This window comes from Urocampus carinirostris, chromosome 14 (genome assembly GCF_059441175.1).
Source record: "Urocampus carinirostris isolate Australia breed hairy pipefish chromosome 14, RoL_Ucar_1.0, whole genome shotgun sequence".
Classification (NCBI taxonomy): Eukaryota; Metazoa; Chordata; class Actinopteri; order Syngnathiformes; family Syngnathidae; genus Urocampus; species Urocampus carinirostris.
This window is the reverse complement of record NC_142362.1, coordinates 35,174,816-35,199,595: the sequence shown is the minus strand read 5'-3', so window position 1 is coordinate 35,199,595 and position 24,780 is coordinate 35,174,816. Positions and strand designations below refer to the sequence as shown.

The 24,780-nt window shown below is 38.2% G+C and overlaps 1 protein-coding gene and 1 long non-coding RNA gene across 4 annotated transcripts in view; one reads left to right on the top strand and one right to left on the bottom strand.

Moving 5' to 3' along the window:
• LOC148353290 (alsin-like) overlaps positions 1-12,876 on the top strand; it is a 55,328-nt gene extending 42,452 nt beyond the window's left edge. For 2 of the 3 annotated variants that reach the window (XM_088353619.1, XM_088353617.1), the window contains 10 exons: positions 1,127-1,282; positions 2,139-2,253; positions 3,799-3,956; positions 5,036-5,134; positions 6,230-6,412; positions 7,724-7,769; positions 7,867-7,928; positions 8,010-8,159; positions 8,228-8,324; positions 10,061-12,876. In XM_088353619.1, the coding sequence (XP_088209745.1) occupies positions 1,127-1,282; positions 2,139-2,253; positions 3,799-3,956; positions 5,036-5,134; positions 6,230-6,412; positions 7,724-7,769; positions 7,867-7,928; positions 8,010-8,159; positions 8,228-8,324; positions 10,061-10,099 (1,105 nt within the window). In that variant the 3' untranslated portion in view covers positions 10,100-12,876. The remainder of the gene's footprint in view (positions 1-1,126; positions 1,283-2,138; positions 2,254-3,798; positions 3,957-5,035; positions 5,135-6,229; positions 6,413-7,723; positions 7,770-7,866; positions 7,929-8,009; positions 8,160-8,227; positions 8,325-10,060) is intronic. The other variant, XM_088353618.1, reaches the window with a different exon arrangement.
• Positions 1,092-20,386, bottom strand: LOC148353289 (uncharacterized). Its single transcript, XR_015852784.1, has 3 exons — positions 20,371-20,386; positions 3,871-3,970; positions 1,092-1,320 (listed from the first exon to the last, which is right to left on the bottom strand). It is a non-coding gene; the product is annotated as an uncharacterized LOC148353289 (long non-coding RNA).
• Positions 20,387-24,780: the final 4,394 nt, after the last annotated feature.

Here is a 24,780-nt window from a genome sequence, read left to right as displayed (position 1 = left end):
TAGCTAATTCATAAAAAAGTAGCTTTGACCTTCAAAAAGGTTGGCGACCCCTGGTGTAAAAAAATCAACATTTTTTTGGGTGACATAAAAACTAATACACATCATCCAGGGTCACTATTTGCGAGTGTTTTTTTTTATGCCACTTTTTTCCCAAACTTATACCGAGATATGTAATCAACTCTTTAGTACTCAACAATACCGATAACAGGCGCCAATACACTAGTATATTCGTACTTCCGCTACAAAAAGATTTCCCAACCGCAATCCATCATTTCATTAATGTGAAATTTCCAATGGTTTTTCGTATTTGATCATAAAATGACTTTTTTTAAGTACGATTTTGTCAGGCATATTTGCCCAAGACACACCACAGAAAGTGGTGCCCCTACGTGGTAAAGGGATCCGTGAACCGTGAAATCAGTTGAAAAACCCCCAAAAAAGTGAAAAAGTCATATTGTGTTCCATGTGAGGAGTAACAGCACCCTCTAGCGGTTAGTTTTTTCGCAGTTAAATTGTGATGAAGCGTTGACTGCTGAGAGTTTTTATTCACTTGGAATATGAGCACATTAAAAAAAGCCCTGCCCTGTAATGTTATTTCACATTTTTGATTAGGAACAATGGGATTTGTGGTCACTATGGGGTAACCATGTGCCTCCAAGTTGCCGTCTTTTATAGACAAAGGCTTTTAATCAGGGGTCACCAACATAGTGCTCTCGGGCAACAGGTTGACCCATAAGACCTACCTCAGTGGCTCTTGTTTCCCAAAATAGCTCATCTGCGATAGGTGGTCTTGGGTGCGTTACAGAAAAAAAGTAATCAGTTACAGTTACTTCATCTGACCTATTTTAATCCTACTTCTTATAATTAAGACCTGGTAATAACAACAATAACAGAAATAATATGACATGTTTTTTTTAGTTATCCATATTAAATTGGGTGCCCTAAGCGCTAATCAGTAACACTAAGGTTGGTGACCCCTGCTTTGAATCTAAGATTTGCACTTAACTTGTTTACACAAAGTTCTGTGCGAGTCATTAAATCAGGTCAATCAAATGAAACTGAAGTATGTTGATGATAAATCCTGCACTGCATACTTTCATTCCATTTATTTTGCGTCACTTCTCAGCAGGTTGGGGCGGTACGTGGTGGCAGCAGACGAGAGGTGGGTTTGCGTTTTTGACGAATGCTGGCGGCGGCTTGGCTGCGATGTCGCCGGCAAAGGGGAGAGGAGCACCGCTTGGGAGAACATTGCCGTTTCCATTTCAAGTGCGCGCCGACAAAGGTGGGAGCGCAATGCACACACCTGGACAGAGGACCAATCTTGCCATATGGCGAAATAAATGAATACAATAAATGAATACCCACAAATTTATGCAATATAAATAAATAAACACATAAATAAATCACACAATACCTAAATATATTACATAAATGCAAATTATTCAGATGTTTATGCATTTTATGTTTATGTTATTCGTATTGTAGGAAATTCCTTAATCACTGTCTAACCAATAGGTAAAAATCTCAGGCAACTGGGCCACCTCCTCATTTGAAAAACATTCATTGTTGACAAAAAAAACATACTGATATAAATAAATGACAAAATAACAGACAAAATACATCACTATATATACTACCAAATGAATAAAAAATCACAAAAAATACATGACAAAATAAATGACAAAATACTTGAGGAAATACACCAGAGGCAAACGACAAAATACATGACAAGATAAATACATAAATAAATGACAAAATATACATCAATGTTCTCGACAATATATACACGACAAAATACATGACAAATTACAAAATAGGTGACAAAACATACAGTATGACAAAATATATACTGAAATAAATAAATGACGAAATTCAACAAAGTACACGACAAAATAGATATCAAAACAAATAAGTGACAAAATGCATAAGAATATAAATAAATTGCTATTATGTCATATTTACGTACATAACATAGGGTGATCTATTGATGTGTTCATTTATTTATATGTCCTATATTAGTAGGCATGTATTTATTTATACATTTATCCATACGGCAGGATCGCTCCTCCATACACTGTTCTATTTTTTGTAAGGTTACTCAAGCGATTTTTTTTTTCCACGATTGTGACCGTTTGCAGCCCAGAGCTCAGCAGGTCTCAGAGCAAAGTCCTGGAGTGTTTGGAGTGCATTCCCCACCACGCCGATGCCATCAACACCACAAGTTATGACAACATCCGGAAATACCTCTCCAAGGTGTTTTAGATCACAAGAAAGGCGCAGTGTTTCCCATAGAATTTTGTGAGACTCTGGTGTGTAGACAGTCTAGCAGGGTCCGGTGGCATGTCCCCCAGTGAGAAAAATTTGGTACATTTTAAATTCAAACCCATCGATTTTGCTGACTTTTTTAGAGCATAATCAAGAAGCCTATAACTATGATGAATGGAAACTGTTGAACCATAAATACACTAGTTATGAAATGCGATGACACAGCAAACAAGCATGGTAAATTAGACAGGAGTTTCATTAAAAAATATCTGCTGCACATCTAGTTAGATGAAAAATAACTAGTGTTGTTACGATTCTGATAACGTACTATTTAAAACATTTTATCGGCAAGTAAACAGACCAAATCACTTAAATGTTTCAAATGTAGTTAAATGTGATACTCTTATCAGGTATTTAATAAATTACCGTACCGCTGCGTTTGTAATTGCTATCGACAGGATACCAGTTCCTCTTCGATGGTCTACAGGAGGTTATTGCATACCTGTAACCTCAGCCAAGTGTTCCCCTTATTAACGATTGCAATTCCCTTGATGAGCAATAAACCTTTCAAACACAACGCGGCACCTATTTCTTCACAGCGTACACTTACAAAAATTGTTATACAGCGTACACGAACAAAGATTGTTATACAGCGCACACAATTTGAAATGATCAAAAATATGGCAAAATATCGGGAAAACGTTTACAGGTATGTTATTTTAATGCAGAACTTATTAGTGATGGGATTTCCGACTCTTTTTTTTTTTTTTAGAGAACTGGCTCTTTCAGCTCGGCTCACAACAGGCCTTCAGACTCTTTAGATTTTTCTATTATTTTAACTGAAATCACCTTAAATAATGTAGCACAATGCATGGAATACAACATGTGTTATATTACCGTATTATACTAGCCCTTATTTCACTCCACAGTGAGCTTTTAACAACTTTTTATACTGAGCATATTTAAAGTAAAGCAACACAGAATCCCTAAAAAGAAACTACACCACAAAATAAAGATGAAGAATATTAACTTTTCAGTGCTATGAAACTGTTAAATACAAAGACTTTTAACTATTTACAATTCAACTTTTAACCAATGAAAGACTGAAACAACACAGAACCTCTAAAAAAAAATAGAAAAATGTCAATTAAAATATGTATACAAATGGAAAAATATCATCAGTCTCTTCTGAATATTAACAAATGAGACCAAGATTATTTTCCCCTTTAGACTAATTTTATTTCCTTCAATTTCGCATCTATATATTGCTTTTAAATATATTATTAGATAATACAAGTTTAGGAGACCCTGGCGACCTGACAGGGACTTTATATGGCAAGGGAAACACTCCGGTATCTTTCTTTATGTGTTTGCTTCTCATTTGAAAGTCTTTTTTAAAACATTGGTAAAATGGCGGCGCCCTCTGTTGGCTGCGGCTGCATCGGCTCGCTACAACGGGTCAGGTGTATCGACATTTCGACAATACAAAGGAAATTATTATTATTATTTTTTTTTTTTTTATTTCAATGGCAGGCATGCATGACTCCCTTCCACCCATTGGGCTGGCTAGTGGAGACATTGGTAACCGTCTACAGGATGACCTACCTCGGAGTGGAGTCCAACCACCGGCTGCTCAGGGAGGCTGTCAAGGAAGTGCAGGCCTATGTCAAGCACTTCTATTCCATTGTCAGGTACCTCCCTTGTCCTGTATCAGGACATAATAAAGCAGGGGTCTCAAACTTGATTTTCTTAGGGGCCGTCAAAGCTAGGGTCCAGGGTTGAATCGAAGTTTCCACCAGAAAACATGTCATGTAAAATGTTACACTATTGCACTTTTAGCACAAAAAAAAATGATACACAAAATAAGATCTAAACCCCCACAAAAAAACTCAAATTAATATGAAAATCAATCAATCAATCAATAATGAGAGAATCCATAATTGGTGGGTTGCACTTACGTGGAAAGGACTGAGTGTATTAGCTGACCACTAGATGCCGCTGTATTGTGAAGTGCAACCAAAAAAGAGCAGGAAGAACACAAACTACTGAGACTCAAACTAACCCAAAAGCACCATTTCCCCCCAGACTTTTAAAAAGAAGTAAAAAAGAAAAGATAAATGGAAAAAAAATGAGAAAAAGAAGAGAAAAGGGCAAAAAAAGGAAATAAATTAAAAAATAAATAAATGAGAAAATATATATAATTGTCTTTTTCTCCTGTCCTCTTTTATTCCTTCTCCATTTTCTCTTTCTTTCTCTCTTCTTCTCTGAACATAACTTATGAAAAAACCCTGAAAAACAAAAAGTGCCTCAACGAATTAAAAACACATTTAAACATTCTAAATAAAAAACAGACCAAAGGAAATGAAATAAAGGAAAATACAGTACAGTATAGTAAAGCACAAAACAAATTGCTTAACAAAGTCTCAATAGAACAAAAAAACACAAAGGAAACCCCATGACATCAACAATGGTGCAATTATATTAGGTTTTTTGTTTGGGTTTTATCATTGACTTTTTGTTTTGAGGTCACTTTTTTTTAAACAACAATGAGTTGCTGTTAAATTTGTTTTTGTGTTTTTGATGTAGTTCTTTGGTGGATTTTTTTGCCTTACCATTCTTAGACTAGACTAAAACGTTTTTGACATTTCACTGATTTGCTCAATTTCCTTTTAAGTTTGTCGTGTGCGCAACTTTTATTATTTTCTACTTCAGCACTTGGCCCATAACTTGAAATTTCAGTTGTATTCATACATTTTTTTGTACATTTCAGGTTCCTGTTTCCAGGCTTACCAGACGATGGTAGCGTCCTACCAGACACTCCTGTTTCCCCATGTAGGATCAGATACAGCTCTTATTCTGAAGAGCCCAGGTAGGGATTGATGATGACCCTAGGTCAGGTGTTACGACACATTCACCCACATTGCACCTAATATCCTTTGTTTTTATTTTTCTACTTTGAGTCTTAATGTCAGTGCCTAGTGTAGTGCCTAACTTTAGCGAGTAACATTTTTGCCAAAGCAACCAAAAGGCCCATAAACCTGCCCTTTATAGAAGAGTGGAAAGAAGAAAGCCTTTTCTGAAAGAATACCACAAAAAGGCCAGTTTGACGTATGCAAGAAGCCACATGGGAGACACAAATGATGTTGAAGATGGTGCTCAGGTCAGATAAGACCTTCATTAAGGAAGGCGTGTGCAAAAAAGGGGAGCGTGCAGGGATCTGCTCGCCCAATGAAATTGTTCTGTGTGCTTGGCAAGCATTTTGGGGTGTTAACTGTTTGTTTGGTGGCTTTTCATCAGTGTCTCAACAGTGTGCACACATTTTTTAACGAGCTTCTATATGAAGAGTTCCTTCGTGCCAGACAACCAGTCAGAGTCTATCGGTATGGCACCTTGACTGTAAACTGTAGTTGAGATTAGTGCCCTATTTTTACTAGACCGAACCATTTTCATTTGGGGTGTTGCTTTGGTTTTGTATGTACAGTATTCAGGACAGATTTTACTCAAAGAAATGACAAAAAGTTTACATGACTCTAATTTAATCGCTAAATGGTCTGCATTTATGTAGCGCTTTTCAAGTCAATGAAGACCTCCCAAAGCGCTTTACAATGTGCTTCACACTGTACTCATGAAGAGAGCCCTATATGGTTCGCAAGCCATAGGTTCCCAATTTTTTTTGCAATCTTATTCGTTAGCACAATCTAAAATGTTGAATAGATTTGGTTTCTTTTCACGATTGTGTCTCGCATTTTTTTGATTTTCAGAAAATATTTTGAGTTTATTTTTTATCTATAAGTTTGAATTCAAAACTGGCAATCTGTCAAAACGTTTTTGGGGGTAGGGCACTACTTTTGCAAGGCATTGTACTTGTTTAACCTGGAGTGCCACGTATTAATCTTTTTGTGAACAATGTTCACTACGTTCTTATCAAAAACATTAAAAACCATTTTTAATTATCTTTCCATAGCTTCGTTTCAGTGGTAAGCTGCTCCACTCTGCTCCTGCCGCTCCTTCTACCTCAACTCTATCAGCCCCTCTTTGTGCTGTACTGCCTCAGCGATGAACAGCAGGAGGCACTATACTGGGATCGCATTGTTCGACTCAACAAGCAGCCCGATCAGGCCTTGCTCAGCTTCCTGGGCGTTCAGCAGTGAGTCTTCAACCTGGACCCTTATCTTATTGGTTGACACGATACACGTGGCATTTCAAATTTGTATTGTTATGCCTCATTTATTGCGTCTGATGGGGATCAGAACCCCCCTGCAATATGTGTAGATCCACCCCTCCACATGTTTAACATGCGATTTGCTGGCCGATGGTGGGATAATGGCTCATGGCCACACAGGTGATTTTCATTTTAGGCGGTAACTATATACATTGTTTATCGTGCATTTTTAACATGCACTCTGCCAGACCCAGCTCACAGCAATACTCAACTGATGATAATGGATAACGGCCGCATTGGTGTTGTTTATTTCGGGCAGTAGGAAACTGAAGGGAAAAAAATCTGCCACACTTGATACAAATTTGCTCTTAGCAATAGTCAACTGGGGATAAGCGGTCGCAGATAAAACAATGCACTTTATGATAGGCGGGCCACAATGGCGTGCTTCAGCGGTTCAACCCGAAAAAAGCATTCTGCCGACCCCTGCTCTCAGCAATAATTGTCAGGGATTAGTAGATCGCGGCCACAACCGTGCATTTAATATGAAGTGGGCCAGAAGGGCATGCCTCCCAACAAAAGTACCTTCTGCCGTTCTCTACTGGCAGCAATGGTCGACTGGGGATAATGGAAAAAGTGCTTGAGTTTTAGGTGAAGTGATTGTAAATCCTTAATTTGGTACCAAGTTTTTCAACAAGTCGGCTCAATTTTGACGCTGACACCTCTCTAGTGGCTTCGCTTTACTATTGCATTTCTTCCCCTGTGATTAACGGCATGTAGCATTCGTTTGTACGGCGTTGGCCCATGAATCGTCATTGCCCCCTTTGGGTCGCGCCTCAAAGGACAGGTGCATTATACTCCTAAACAGGGCACTATGAAATGTGTATTGTTGCAAGGATTATGCATAAATTCTGGACATCTATTATGGGCTATGCAAAAAAGGTTTAAGGTAGTTGATTGTAACGGAATGAACTTCTTGCAACTGAAAATGTAGACCAATTATTAATGTCATTCTTACCCAACACCTATATTAGGAAAGATTTTTCTAAAAAAAAAAAAAAAAAATGCTCATTTAGCACTGGTATGTTGACAAAAAACTGCCATCTAGTGGTCAATATACGACTAAGAAAAATCCATTGTGTTAGATGTTATAAACGTGTTAAAGGATGTCTTTTATTGTGAGAGGGATGAAAATGTCTCAATAATCGTCCTTTAAATTTGATTATTTGATTAAGTTTATTTAAATGCAAAAAAAAATCCTAGTACCAGGTGAAGTTTTTGTGTTTGATTGTCTTCCAGGAAGTTCTGGCCAAAGTGGATGTCTGTCCTTGGAGAGAAACAGCAGGTCTGTTACTTGTCATGAACAATTCCACTTACTTTTAATGTCTATTCTCAAAAGGAAACAAGATTATGGGAAAAAAATCCTAACTTTTCCTTGCCAGATTGTATCCAGCAGCAAAGATGTGAGCTTCAGCAGCGCAGTGGAGACACTCCAACATATCAGGTTTTTTGTCTTTGGATTGGGGAGACAGTCCACACAAATAGAACTTGAACGACTTAATGTTCCCTTTTACACGTTGGGCAGCACCACTTTCACTCCCTCAGAGAAGCTCCTTGTCATCCAGAATACGTTTGAGGAGTTGACTCGGGAAATCAAACCTATGCAAGACGGCGGCTTTTTGTGGTGCATGGATGACCTGCTGCCTCTATTTCTATATGTTGTGCTTAGGGCAAGGTAGATACAAGTACACAAACACGGCACTTTGTGTTATTGACCTCATTGAATTAGTATTCTTTTTTTAGAATCCGAAACTTAGGAGCGGAAGTCAATCTGATCGAAGACCTAATGGATCCGAACCTTCAGCATGGAGAGCTGGGATTGATGTTTACGACATTGAAGGTGAGAAAAGACGTGAGAGAGTCCCGAGTTCTGTGCTAGGTGTTTGTGATTCAAATGCGTCGGGCTAGAAATAAAAAGCATTCGTACCGGTGCTTGAAATTCCAGAACTGGCTTGAATTTTATGGTGTGTTTTCAAGGGATGATATGTGTTTGAATTTTAAAAGGAGGGCTTGTAAATGCTCAGAATTCATGCTTAAAAATTGACACTGACACTACACTCTGGTGGCTTTACTTGCCATTGCATTTCTTCTGCCCTTGTGTTTAACGACAGCTAACATTATTTTGTATGGTATTGTCAAATGAAGTGTCATTGCCCCCTACGGGTTGCGCCCAATACAACAGTTGCATGCTACACCTAAATAGGGCACTATGAAATGTGTATTAGTGAAAATGCTGAAAATAAGAAGAATGTATTGAAAAGTACCGAGTATTTTAAGTACTAGACAGTATTTAAAGTACTGGGAACTACAAAAGAGTACTTAAACATCCTGTAAGTAGAAACAAGTGCTAAAGTACTGAAAAGCTCTGAAAAATGTGTAACAGTCCTGAATACTGTTAAAAGTATTAGTAAATTCAAGAATTGCTGAAAAGTATTATAATAAAGAGCTAAAAATATTGAAACTGAGATGTGTGATAAGTGTACTGAAAAGAATAACAGTACTGAAAAGCAATGGAAATAAAAAAGTAGGGAAAAGTATGGAGAAATGAAATTGTATTTACCTTTGTTGTGAGCTGGTTCAGTGAAGTTACTGGGTGGATTAAATTTCAAATTGGTTTAACTCCTTTCACTTGTCAAGATTGACATCCTCTTAGAAGACTGCTGTTTCAATCATGTCGTTATTCTAAGTTATTGCCATCATTGATTGCTTAGGGCCATACATTTAAATGTGCTTTCAAAAATCTTGATAATTGCGATCTTGTTTCAATTGGTATCGTGTTTTTTTTTCTCCCTTGGGGCCCATAGCAAATAAAGTACAAAAAATACAGAATTCTATTGCATTAACAAGCAAAAGACTTAAAATAGCAACGAAGGCATTGTGGGAGGCAGTTTAGCCAAAAGCATATCTGTATCTTCATGATATCTTGAAGCAAAAAGATCAGCATCTTATATGATGGTGACCAATAGCAAAGAGGGATCTTAAGATATGTACATTAGTATTGGCCATTACTTTTTGACATATTGCCACATTTAGGCATCCAAACACGAAGCTAACAAAACTTAAACTATTTATTAAAACTCAACATGTGAGACACAATCGTGAAGCGTAACAAGATCATTTTATGTTATAATTACAACGAAACAACAGTAAAGTAGGTGTTGCAAAAATATTGGCCCCCTTCTTACTCATCTCAGTCAACCGACTCCAGATGTTCCCTGATGACTTCTGAATGATCCAATGTCGACCTAAATGACTGACACTAAGAAACATGTTTAAGTGTCAGTTTAAATACACCTACTCAGTGATGGGATCGGACGTTGTGAAATGAGAATATTGTTGAAGTGTGAACCCTCAACAACACCACACCAGCTAGTGGCGCCAAAACCCAAATAATATCGATTTGTAGGCAGAATTAACATGCGAGGTTTTTGGGGAAACTACTATGGTCAAAAAAATGGGAATGTATTGAAAATGAATATTATCACCCGTTTTTGATGAATTTGAAGCTCTAATTAGGCCATACGAATTATTCACCTAGAAATGATTGAATGTGACGTGGGTCTGTGTGTGTGGCAGGCCTGCTACATGCAGATCCAGCTGGAGTCCGGCATCTAGAACCGAGCCGGGCGGGACCGAAACCTTCCACAACTCGGATTAAGAAGGATGTCGACGGCACACTCTTCACACTGGATTTTCCTCAACTTCCTTTTTTAAACAAAGGTTCTCTCAAATACGTCTCAGGGATCTCGAGTGCTGGAACTACAAGCGGAAATCTGCTTCTCTTGACCAATACTACTGAATACTTGTTTTGAGCTTCTGTATACATTATATTATTATTTTTGGGGGTATTTCACTGAAAGGGAATTTCTACTTGCCTCTGTATCAAGAGAAATACTATGGGCAGAATTGTACACTCCAAGCACAAAATATTCCAGCTGTCAAACAAACATGCTTGTATGCACTGTACAAAGTACAGTGTCTGGCAAAAGTATTGCCCCCCAATCATATTTGATCAAATTGCCATATTTTAGGTTTCAAACTTAGAGATGAAAACTCAAAAATGTGTTTTAACAATTAACAACATGTGAGACACAAGCGTGAAAATAAACCAAATGTATTCAACATTTTTGATTGTGCTAACGAGTAAAAAATTGAAAAATAGGTGTTGAAAAAATATTGGCCCCCTTTAAGTTCATACTTTGTACATCCTTCTTATGCTTCAATCACAGCCACAACTCTTATTTCGTATGTCTCTAGAAGTAATGCACATCTTTAAACAAATAATTGCCATTTTTTTCCTTACAAAACACTCAAGTTCCTTAACGTTTGATAGGGATCATTTGTGCATTTTTTCAGATTCTTTCCACAAATGTTCTAGGATTTAGGTGTGGACTTTGGCGTGACTATTCTAATACTATTATATTGTTAATTTCAAACCATTCTATTAGATAGATAGATAGATAGATAGATAGATAGATACTTTGTTCATCCCCGAAGGGAAATTCACATTTCCAGCAGCATCCCTGAGCTGAGAACAATCGAGAACAATCGAAAATAACACGGGAGCTGCTGGAGTGGCTGCCATTCGTGACGGCGCCGGAAGAAAAGATTCAATTTGAATCATGTACAAACAAACAAACAATTGAATCATGTTCAAACAAACAAACAAACAAAATATTCATGTTTCAATAAGTGGAGTGTTAGGAGAATCTTTACAGATAGTACAGCAATGAGTCTTTTTGGGAAGGATTTTTCACACCTGGATTTGGAATTATGACACAGTGAAAAATGTCAACAGGTCTGAATACCTTTGTACCCGCGGTAGATAATCATTCAAATCCATCAAAGTAAATTACCGTATGCACCATTATAAACTTTGCTTAATATTTACGGTTGTTGTCCTGTTAGAAGGTAAACATGCGCCCATTCTCAGGTATCTTGCAAACTAACAGATCTTCTGCCAAAATCTTCCTGTATTTGGCTCTATCTAGTCCCTGCTAAAGAGAAGCAACCCCAGAACATGATGCTGCCACTACCATGTTTGACAGTGGGGATGGTGCTTATAGGTTGATGTGCAGTGATACACTTATGCAAACCGTAATGCTTTGCATTCAGGCCAAAAAGTTCAACTTTGGTCTCATCTGAGCAGAGCACTTATTATATGTGTCTCCCATGAGGCTTCTTGCAAACCAAACTGGGACTTTCTTCTTGCCACTCTTCTATAAACGGCAGATTTATGCAGAGGATGACTAATAGTTGTCTTATGCACAGATTGTCCCACCTCAGCTGCGTATGCCTGCAGTACATCCAATGTGATCATGCACCTCTTGGTTGCTTCTTTGATTAGTTTTCTCCTTGTTTGGGGTGAACGTTTAGAAGGACGGCCAGGATTTGTTAGGTTTGCAGTGGTTTAATGCTGTCTGCATTCCTGCTTCGAACTGTTCCACAACTTTATCCCAGGCTTGCCAGGTGTGTTCTTCAGTCTTTATAATACTGTCCTTTCTCCAGTGTCTACTTTCACAAACCACTGAGCCCATCAAAGAGCAGGTGCAAACTGAGACTATCTGCACTCAAGTCCTTTTTATTTGCATAGCCCTTATTCTCAAGAAGTCTCAAACGACTGTATGGACTAACATTACACCGTCCTCTGATCTAAAACCTTCATGAGTGTTAGGAAAAACTAAAAACCTCAGCATGTGGAAAATTAAGACACCTCAAGAAAAGACAGCACATGAGGTAATCCTTCATTCCAGGACGACCAGGCTGCAATGGATGTTGCAATACACAGTGGCAACATTGGCAACATGTTTGTCACTCTTAGTCATATAGGTCAACATTGGATTATTCAGAAGTCATTCGTCATAACTTCTGGAGTCAATTGGCTGAGCTGAAAGATCAGGACGCCAATATTTTTGCAATACCCACTTAAATGTTAAAATGGTTTCTTTCCACTTTACGATAGTGTCTCACATGTTGTTGAAAATGGTTTCAGTATTTGGAGCTTTAAGTTTTAAGCCTTAAATGTGGCGACGTGACAATGTGGGTGTGGGTGGAACGGTGGGGTCATTCATCTATTTGTTAGGCACTATCGCTAAGTGGCTCGTCTTAAAAAATGAAAACGTCCAAATTTTCAATGTTGAGGCAACAAAATGCTGCACGAGAGGAGGCCGAGTTTTTGACACATTTCTGAAAGCGCTCATAAAGGGATTTTTCTTTTTCTTCGAGTATTTTTAGCATTTCATTTCGTCACTTTTTGGTTTGGAGAAAAGACTACGCAGGGTTCGAATTATACCCGTGAAATATACATTTTTATTTATATGTGATAGATAGAGACTTTATTCAGCCCCATAGGAAAATTCACGTTTCCAGCAGTATCCTCATGTTAAAGGATAAAATAGGTACACAATATAACATGTAGAACAGGGGTGGCCAACCCGGTCTTCAAGAGCCGCATGTCCTGCATGTTTTTGGAGTTTCTCTGTTCAAATACAGGTGATCCTAATCACCTGGGTCATTATCAAGCTCCCGCACAGCTTGCAAACAATCTTAAAATTTGCATCACCTGAGAAACCTCAAACATGCAGGACATGCGGCTCTTGAGGACCGGGTTGGCCACCCCTGATGTAGAATAAAAAGCATTTAAATAATGCTTAAAAAATAGACACTGTAATAAAAAAAAGCAAAATATGCAAATGTGAGGTTTAGGATTTAATGTGGGCTCTTACTCCCCCGGGTGGAGTTAAAGCGCATGAGGGAGAAATGATCTCATATATGAAATTAACACTGTTTAAACAGATGCAGTAGTTCAATTCATAAAAAAAATCCTTGATTCTATTAATTTAAAACATCTTTTCATTTTGCTCTTTCGTATGTAATGCTGTAAATTTGAATTTAATGTACTGAGATAATTTAATGCAGGAGGTCTCAAACTCGTGGCCCTCAGGATGATAGTTTGAGGCTCCTGCCCTAATGAGAAAGTTAAAGGGACACTGTGTATTATTTGACCATCACACGTTGTATTCTGTTGTGCAACCTAAAATGAGTGTAAGAACACAAATTACAGAGACTCAAAGTTACCGTAAACCAACAATTTTCTTTTTTTTTTGGACCAGCCTTTCGCCAGATTATTAGTTATTTGGGTACCATTAGCAGCGAGATGGCGGACAAATTTGTCAGCTCCCGAAAGGTGCGGCTCATGAAATAAATGCCAATATCTCAATGACATAATGTACATGATTGATCATGTATTTTTGCTATTTATATCAATATCTTTTTTTTTTTAATGAGTGACATTTTTACCCTTAGGAAGCACTGAATAATACACACTGTCCCTTTAAGTGCAGCCCTAGCGTATTATGGATTCATTTATTACTGATTGGTGGATTTTCATATAATTTTATTTTTTTAGATCTTATTTTTGTAAGGAATTGGAAAACAATGATATTCAAAAACAGGGTAATCTTTCTATCCAAAGTCTTTGTGGCCCAACCTTGCCCAGACCCTAGCTCCGGCGGGCCCCAGGTTACTTGAGTTGGAGACACCTGCTTTGATGAAATACAAACAGAATAGAACAATAAATATTTAATTTTAAAGGGAAATTCCTCACACTGCGTCCTTGTTTTAATTTGATTCTGATTATTTTTTTTGCTTTGCTTTGCCTTCTTTCCACCAATTACTGTTACACTAAGAATGAACAAAATCAGCACTTTTCATGCTAATGTGCAATCGCAACGTATTCATTACGCAATATATGAGGTGCATCAAGTATTTACCAAGTTTGTTTTATATTTTAACTATGAATGTATTCTATTTGAAAAGTTACCTTACAAATAATCTCCTGTTCTAGAACAGGTTTTAGATTTGATTATCTTTTGATTCGCACACTTATTATTACTTTTTTGTTTTCAAACACAAAATAACATCAGGAATTTGTATGTTACTTGAATTTGTTGTAATGAATGTACTGTCTTGAACCACTCCTTAAAAATAATAGGTCGCACATTTCAAACTTGTTGGATGATTATTTTTAGCATATTGTTATAGAGATTGGGTAAAAATATAAACATTTTTAATTTGAGAATTATAATGTACATACTTAAAAAAATCAAACATGAGTTGTTATTGCATCCTGGAGAAGATTTTTAGAAAGACCATATTCAGCAATATAATTTTTGTAATAAAATTTTGCTAAAGCACACTAACACTTATAACATATCAAAGGTTTGAATTTTGATTGTGACTAATTAAAGGACTTGTGATTTATGTCTCCATGTCTTTTTTTCCCCCCCGAAAATATTGTATTTGCTGACACCATCTTCTGGCTTAAATCATCATTGTAGCTACATTTGTTGCACACAGGATTATGTGAAATTCCCAAATGCGCTTGAATAAACTCTTCCTTTTTTTTAATCTTTTTTTTGGTTTGGGTTGGCATTTGGTCTGTTCCTCCTTTTCCTACTTTCACCATTTTCACCCTACATATAAAGAAAACCACAACCGTGCGCGAGATATCATTCTGTCCATCCCCACATTCCCAATCATCCCCTTCCCCCTTCAGCGTAATTTGCTTAATGGCCAGCACACCAATAATAAAAGTAGAAAGGGTTTACTCCAATTTGTGTCTACACATCATAATCAATGCTTATACAGGACTCTGTGCTTGATGCACTGAGTATAAGGCTCAATGTAAACATAACACTCTTCCGATGAGAACGCCACTGCACCCTTGTGTAGTGCAAGTGCAGTTGCACTTAATACTGGAATAGTTTATTAAAAAGGTTCCGTGAAATCAAATGTGCCTGAGTCTCCCTTGACAAAGCCCGTTTTCACTTTTTATGGTAAAATACATCAATAAATCGTTTTTTATCTTTTTTAAATCACTTTTTCAGAATAGAAAACTTAACAAATGGTTAACGTGTCAAAGACCAATAAATAATTGTTTAGGTTAGCACTAATATAGGCAGATCAATCAATATCAAAATCATCGTTACGGAGTGAGTACCTGGATCAGATCAATACTATTGTCCTAGGGTGGATACTTTGGTCCTTCACCACTTTCTATATAGATAGTGCAGCCATAGAATTTATTCCTGAGTGGGTGACTGACAGGAACACTTTGAGCACCTGTGCCTCCCTGACCTTCTGCCGCATACTGCCTGTCAGGTGGAAAAGAGGGCTAAAACTATGTGCCAAACGTTAAAAACAAGGCAAACAGGAACCGAAGCGTGATGTGGATTTTTATTTTACTTTTACAGAAAAGAAGGTTCCATTTTTGTAGTGAAGTGATCTGCTACTGTAGCAACTCCACAAACTGATATAAACACATGAAAAAAGAGCAGTGAGCTGCAACCAAAAAATGTAAACACATCACTGTTCCTAAACAAGCCTGTATAGCCATTGTCTCTATGGGTACAAAACCAAAATAGCTTCTTTGTGCTAAAAAAATTAAAATATTGAGCAATGGTGTAGTTTCCCTGCACACCCGACGTTGTTTTCAGCTGCGAGATGTTCCGCTCTCCTCCGAGTTGTTTACGTTACGTCTTTTGGACTGATGTCACCATTCAAAATAGCGACTACCATATAGTCAGACAACAATTATAAAAAGAGTATATGCTAATGCGCCGTAAAAATAAGGGCTGATTTGAAAAGAAATTGAGCACCCCGACTTGTGTCGCGAAACGTCTCTATGAGCCGGCTATCATAAGCGAAGGAAGCTGGCATCACCAATTCCATCCTAGCCAGTCTTTTTCTCTTGTGATTGTTCAATATTCTTTTTTGGGGGATTCCGTGTTGTTGCCTTTAAGTGTTTGGGGCATAAATAAGGTTAAAAAAATGGCATTTTTTCTTTGTAGATTCATAAATATTTTAATTATATGTCCTGTATTTTTCAGTGTTAATGTGTTTGTATAAAAATGTAATGTATATTGCTTTATTTTCTTTTATCTCTTGTTCCTTTTTTTTATTATATATATATTTTTTTTTTTGTAATCTTTGTCTTTTTTTTACTTCATTCCATGTTGCATAATAATTGGTAATGTTGGGATTAAATCAATAAAAACAACCTAAAGAGACGTTTGGGACCCAAAAGAGCTGATAGGAATGAACTGTTTTCTAAAGATAGTCGGAATTCCCAACCACGAAAGTAAACTCCAGTCAAATATTGTATTTTGCTTTGACATAAAACTTTGTTTTAAAGTAACTGATAGTTACTTGCCCTGGTAAGTAGTTACTTTTACTGTAGAGTAATTCAGTTACCAACTGTTACTAGAACAAGTGAGTAACTATTACTAATTACTTTTTAAACGTAACAATCCCAACACTAGTCAGGGTACATAGATACATAGATTAAGTTAAAAAAAAAATGTATTGCTTGGATCGATCATTGCAGTTCGTGGAAAATGCTTACATCGAGAACTGCAACGCTAACGCACATTTATTCGATTTTATTTGACACGCGCATCGACGTTAGAATGGCAACAAGAGTGTATGTTTCGGACTGCTGCATTTTGGCTTAATCAGATGCACTTTTGCCAATTCTGATTTTAGTTTTAATTCTTCTTCTTTTGGGTTTATTTCATTAAGCGTTCATAAGAAACAAATTCTCTCTCTTCAATGAGGGAACAGATGAATGGCATTTGGACCTTTATAGACTACGTGGCACGTGAAGTCAGGTTGCATTCCACCGAAGTATGAGCTCCATGATGGACCACAAAAGCACTTGAACAAGACAGTTGAGTTTAACAGATATCAATAACCACGGCAGAAGAATCTAACCTCGACTGTATATACAATGGTGATTTCTCGCTGTGTGGTGGGCTGTACGAACCATTACGGTTCTAATCCCAATTTGGCATTTTATCATATCCCCTTTGATGAAGACAGAAGACGGGGATGCATATTTAAAATTCTTTGGCGGGACTGGCAGTCTTCGCAGTACCCCAGGATTTTTAGCTAGCATTTTTTACTATTATACCTTTTTTTTTTTTTTTTTTTACCATTTACAATATAGTTGCACGGATCGTGTGGATAAAAGTCAGGCCGATTGGGTGATTTGTTTGGATCGGTTAATATGTCAGGAGGAAAACTATAGGGGTCCGTCGCTAGCCCTGCTAATGCTATCCTCAGGTTTCTAAATTGCGCTCTTTGTGCTTTCCAACAAGGTGAACCACCTCATCCGATAGATACACAATATTCGTTTGACTAGTCATTGCCCATTGTGTTGAATTGTATAGCTTTGAAATGAAATGTTGTTGTCCACTGTTTACTTGCCTCACTCACAGGAAGTACCGTTTACTACAGTTTACTGCCATCAGTCAGTGCGTAGTCACGTGTGTGCAAAGTGTCAATATACTGATGTTTTACCCTTGTTCAAAACCTCATCAATACCATATTTGCAAGTTTTCACGTCACTTTTTAGAATCTCAAATAAACCTATAATATACATACTCAGGCAGCACAGCGGCACAGTGGTTAGCGCGTGTGCGGCACAGTTCTGAGCTCATGAGATTGAACCTCCTGTGTGGAGTTTGCATGTTCTCCCCTTGCTTGCGTGGGTTTCCTCCGGGCACTTTGGTTTCCTCCCACATTCCAAAAACATGCATGTCAAGTTAATTGGCCGGTCCAAATTGTCCCGAGGTGTGAATGAGCAAGCAAATCGTTTGTCCCTGTATGCCTTGCGACTGACTGGCAACAAGTTCGGGGTGTCCCCTGCCCACTGCCCGAAGATGGCTGGGATAGGCTCCAGCACCCTGCGACCCTACTGAGGATAAGCAATGCAGATAATGGATGGATATACATCTTCATCAAAGCTCTGATGGCCATTTGACAAGCATTGGCATAGCCAGTGTCTGAAATAACACCTGCCCGGACGCCCGGGGCGCGTATCTTTTACGTCGGGCGTACAACTTACACAACGTCTCTGCCCAGGTGGCCGACAACTTTTTCAAGAAAGAAAAAAAAAATCTTTCGTTTTCATTTATTTATTTATTTTTCCAAATCAAACGTTTGCTTTATTCCAATTTCGAAATCTTCGTTCCAATTGGAAATTTCGGAATTTCGGTTCGTTTGGCAATTTGCATACTCGGCAGCCAATCAGAAGCCTGCATAGAATAACTTAACACGGACTTTCCCGAGCGTTATATGGTCGTGCATTTGCATATAATTTTCGAAAGTAGACGCACAGAGAACACAAGAAAAATGGATAAGTGGTTAGGAATCAAGCCAAAACTTCAGCCCCAGAAGAAAGATTCGAAAGAAGCTAACAAAATGAATAACGCTACAAAACATAAATGTACATTAAAAGCATCGTGGAAGGAGAAATTCATGTGCAAAACGCAAACATTGCATAATTGAAGATGAGTAAATACAGGTACAAACGAATGGCAGATGGAAAACAGCGATGTCATACATGCAATGAATGTTATAAGTAGATTTAAAATAAACTTCATTGTGTTGTTCTGTTATGTATTCTAATTATCAACCCTTAATACTTTAAAACAATGGGTTTTTTGCGATTAATCGTCTTTTTGTGTTTCAAGTTGGGAAAAATGGTGCATGCAACTTAATGGCTGGGTAGGCAACTCTTCAGAGTTGTCTGCCCTGGTGTCCGGTAACCTTTTCTCACGAGTTTCAAACACTGTGAATAGTATAGCTTTGTTGTTGTTGTCCACCGTTTACTGGCCTCACTCACAGGAAGTATTGTTTACTACGGTTTTACTGCCATCCCTCAGTGAGCCGTGTGTGTGTGCAAAGTGTCAATATACTTACTGATGTCCAAAACGTCATCGATACCATCTTTGCAGGTTTTCATATTCATCAAAGCTCTGATGGCCTACTGACAAGCATTGGCACAGTGATAAAACATGGCTATGAAATAACTGTTGCTATTATACAGTCAACAGTTTAATCAAATGCCAATATAGTATAGCCTACATAAGACAAGTAATGTTTGTATACCTTAACAACACTTATGAACATTACCTTCTCTACTTCTTTACTATCAATGTGAGAAGTGTGAGATCAAAGGTTAAAGCTCACAGTGTTTTATCGTTTTTAAAAACCATCAGAACGGATGTGTTTTTACTACAAGAATGCTGCATCCCCTTTTTAAAAAAATTATGAACGGTGGGAAGAGATTTGGCCATACCCTTCATTATGGAGTGGCTCAAATGAAAACCGTAACGATAGGGTGGCCATTTTAATAAACAACCCTCGACTCATCATAAAGGGGAGCACTGTGATGAGAGACAGACGCGCAATTTTAGCAAGACTTTCCTATATAGGTATACAGTATACAGTAATGGGGACCAAGACCACCCGCGAAAACTGAAAATCCGCCAAGTAGTGGCGCCCCTTCAAAAATGCTTAAAAAAACCTTTATACAGTATACCCCCCTGTATACAGTACACCATATAGAATACAGGTAGAGAGAGAGAGTGAAATTCATGTTATAACAAAAAAAAAAGAAAAACTGTAAAATATGTTGTATGTACACGGAATAGGACTGCAGCAAAACCACTACGAACCATTCAGTATGATTGTATTAACCGGTCTCAACCACATGCAGCAATCACAGTTTATTTTGCTTGTTAACACTACCGGTTACATATTGAAAATAAAAACAGTGTAAATGTGATATTTGATGAGTGTTTGTGAAGCGTTTTGGGAAACAACAGTTAAAAAAATGGTCCGTGTTCATTTTAATGAAAGTGAAAGAGCTACCTTCTGACAATAACAACATACTCTAGCTAGCGGCATTGAACGGCTTTTACAACAAATACACGAAACCACACACAATTAGCCGTGTTTAGGTAGTACAAACAACCTCTCGCTTTTGGTATAATAAAGTCAAACTTGAGATGAAATGTGACAGAAGAGAATATACTTACGTCGCTTCGCCGAGTTCCTCCTTGATAAACTGAACACCACATAAGAAGGGGGTAAAGTGGGAGGAGTTGAAGGAGGGGGTGGGGTGAGCGAAGCGGCAATGACTAAGCATTGTTTCAGGGCCTCCCCCTCGCCTTCACAATAAGAGTGTCCACACCGTGTCCTCAGTTGACATAAGCTCGCGCTCAATGGCGTCAAGTCAATAAATGCTTTTATTGAGAAGGTAAGGTATATTTTATAGACCCATGAAGCTCTGAACCCGCAAAAGTGGAACCGCGAACAAGCGAGGTTCCACTGTATTGCTATTGTGCAGGAGCAGGCAACAGTGAGTCCTGTGCGGGGGCTTGTGTTTGGCGAGCCTACAACGGTTTGGAGCAACGTGAATCATCCTGCCCTCCCAAACAGACTACGGGACCTGTCATGGATGGTGGCTCATGAGGTTCTCCCAGTCAGAGCCGTCATGCACTACCGAGGAATGTCAGCGATTTTGAACTGCCCTTGACCTGGCTGTGGCACAAAGGAGTCGGTGAGGCACCTTTTTTGGGATTGCAGCGCTGCCGAGGAATTCCCGGACTTGCCAGCAGTGGAGGTCCCTGACGCACAATACTTGCTTTATGGGGTGAAAAAAGGTCACAGAACGACTTTGCCAAGGACTGGCTCACTCTCGCCGCCATCAAAGACGCCATCTGGACCTCCAGGAACCTGCTGGTAAGGAGTTGCAGGCAGATCCCCCCCATGGCTGTGCTCCGAATGGCTGCAGATACCATACAATCTGCGAGCGGCAAGCCTAGGACGCAGCCATAAGGAAGAGTCGTCTGCACCCACACGGAGGAGGGAACCGGAGCTCCACTGTGGGGGTCCCGGCAGCAACGGCCTAGCTATCCGGGTGGTTGTGGAAAGTAGAAGCAAGAAGGGAGAGGACCCATCTGAGCATCCCGGGCAGAAGACTGGAGGATGCTGTTTGGGAGGGTGGGAAGAAATCCCACTTGAGAAGACAGAGATGTGCCCCTGCACAATAGTATTGCCCTTTACACATTGGTTAACTGCTGTTAAAAGTGTCGACAAAAATTGTTCAAACCTCATATCGTTAGAAAATGATATAATGAAATTGTGAATATGTTTAATTGCTCTTAAAAGTATCGATAAAATTTTTTCAAACCTTACATTGTTTATTTGCTGTTAAAAGTGTCAATAAAAATTGTTCAAACCGACATGTAAAATCACAATGCAGGATAGTTAAAGTAATGCAAAACATTACGAAAGTCCATGGACATGCTATAAAACCCATTCTTTTTCACACGTATGGTAGTAATTGTGCGAATTGCCTCGCTGGAGATCATCTTAGCCTAATTAGCTAATCATCTGCTAGCTTAGACGAACAAATACGAGGGCATTGGTGGACATTTTATTCAAATTGCATTTATTCCTTGATGTCTTTGGGAAAAAAACATTGACAAGAGAAGACTCACATGGCTGTAGATTTAGAAAGCAAATAAAAAGGCCAAAACGCCATTTTCTTCCCCATAAAAAGCTTTTTTGTCCAGTTCTAGGACTAGCTGAGGGTAAAATACATCAATAAGTTATTCTTAAAAAGCACACACAGATAAATTTGAATATCAATAATACAAAATAGTATCAAACCTTCACGATGCAACATTGCATTTTCTTAGTTGGACCTGCTGAAATGTTTCAGTCTCTGTCGGGTCCAAAGTTAAGACCTTACTTTTTTTTGCGGAGGGGGGGAAAATGACTGTGTGCCATTCGCTCGAGTTTTGTTTGTCATGTTGGTCGAATTTCCAGTCCTCTACACAACATGCCAGCTGGGGGCGGGTCAGCACATGGTTAAAAAATATCATTAAAGGAAGGAGTAAAGCATACTAAAGGAAGAGAGAAAGAGAGAGAAAGAGAAAGAGAAAGAGAGAGAGAGAAGGAATGAGACAGAAAGGGAAAGAGAACGACAACAAGAAAGAGAAAGAGAGATTAGTGGGAGAATGAGAGAGAAAAAACAACAGAAAGGAAGAATGAGAAAAACATAGGGAAAGAGTAAGAGACGAAGAGAAAGAAAAGGAGCAAGAAAGAGAAAGCGATCGAGAGTAAGAGAGCAAATGAAGTAGAAAGAAAAAAAAAAGAGCGGAGGAACCAAGACAGAGAAAGAAATGCAAAAATAGAGAAATAAATACAGCTCCATTTGTGTAGTGAGCAGCTTGACCTGGCTTTAGTGGCATTCAGTGGACGGATACAGGATAAAACGGCAGGTATTTGCCGCTTGTTCTTCTCTTGTGCTTCTCTCGGCGTCATCTCGCGCTAAATGTGTTGGCTGGCATGATCCGGCCCACGGGCCGCATATGTGACACTCCTGGTTTGGACGGTTTCGCATCTGAGAGTCCCACATGGCGTTAAAAGTGTAAAAAAATGGCGACAACAGCTTTACTCCAATGTTTTGCTTTCCAGGCGCCGTTAACAGTACAAGCCATTTCGGAGGTTATTCATTCACGCGTACATTCTTGAAAGTTTGCTTGCTTCCACCAAATTCCTTGTCGTATTTCTGACATTGTATTGCCCTTTTGTGGACGTATCGCAAGCATTTCAAACTCCCGGGGGCGATCTTCAACCACGAGCGGTACAATTGATCCGACAAACCCCAATGAATCGATTTGCAGAGCAGAAAAGTCATATGGCAACAGTTTAGCCTTTTAACCCTTTGTGGCATGCATTGTCTTTTGTGACACAATCAGAGGTGGGTAGCAACGGGTTACATTTACCCCGTTATATTTACTTGAGTATGTTTTCGGACATTTTGGATTTTAAAATCACCATACTTTTCACTTTCATTTAAGTAGATTTGTGAAAAAGAATCAGTACTCCTACTCCGCTACATTAGGCTACATAGAAGCCGTTACTAAGTAACTTCAATCCCCTCCACATAAGTGCATTCCTCAGAGTCCTTCGCTTTCTTTTTTCTCTCTCCTGTGAGAGCAACTGTGAGGCCAAAGCCCCACCACTTTTAAAGGGGCAGCGTCACATATCAAGCAGGTGGCTCTTTTTAAGCAAACCAATTGGTGTGTGATCAGCCATGGAACCTAAAGGTAAAAAGCAAACAGAAATCAAACAAACTGTATTACTGTGATTTTTTTTTACTTTACCTTTTCAAAAGGTTGCCATTTTATTTTTATAAATGCATGGTAATTTTTATTACCCAGATAAGGGCACAATATTAATCTTTTTTGTACTTTTTTTTTCCAAACCTCAATGTAAAAAAAATCAAATTCTTTTTTTATTTATACAATTTAATATTCCATAATTCATTAAGATAGTAACAAAGTTAAACTTGAGGCAGTGTCATAAAACAGAGTAGTCCCATCATTCTCCACAGCATGTGCTGCATCCAGCTTAGTCCTATTGATAATAGGCTAATGTAGGTATATACAGCATGAGTTGTGTTCATTATAAGGCTTTTCATTTTTCGCTACCTCTGACAAGTTTTTTTTTTTATCCAATATGGCTCTTTTGGCATTTTAGGTCACCGACCTCTGGGCTATTTTGTTGTTCTTCCTGCAGAGCTTCTTAAAAGTACTAAGGCTTTAAAAGTTTTATGCGTGCTTAATAATGGCATGAATCAAATACATTATTTTCTCGTTTACTAAAGTAGTTGAATTTACCTTGAATATTTTAATCTATTATTGAATTAAATGTAGTTTATTGTTAATTGAATGGATTTTGAAGATTTGAGGATAAGAGAGTTACTCAGTATTTGAGTAGTTTTTTTTTACCAAGTATTTTGTTTTACTTTTACTCAGAACATTATTTGGATAAATACTGTGTACTTATACTTGAGTAATATTATTCTGATGTAACAGTACTTTTACTTGAGTTAATTTTTTTGGCTAATCTACCCACCTCTGGACACAATGCACGTGGCATGAAGGTTAATATTATGTATATTTTTATGCCCTGTGTGTTTTGAAGAGAGCGCATTGAAAAGCACTTGGAAACCTTTGGGGGCAAATATTTGGGTTTTGGCGTCACCAGCTGGTGCAAAGGTGTGAACACAGAACATCAATTTTTCCTTTACATTGCATTGACTCTACTGCACTGAAGAGAAAAATACCCAAATCCCGGGAAATTCATTAAAATACACAATTTTTTGGGATGTGTCCACGATTATGAATTATAATGATGTTTTTACGTCCAAATAATGTTTTGTGTACACTCCCAAATGTAATAACATAAAATGCAATCACATATATTACGGCAAAATACCATTTTAAACGTGTTTTCACAACCTGGAGGAAATTTGAGCTCCCAAGTGTTTACTTTTCAATGTTCTCTTTGATTGTAAATTCAAAAAAAAACATGAAAATGTACATTAAACAGTGGCGTGAAAAAGTATTTGCCCCCTTACTGAATTGTGT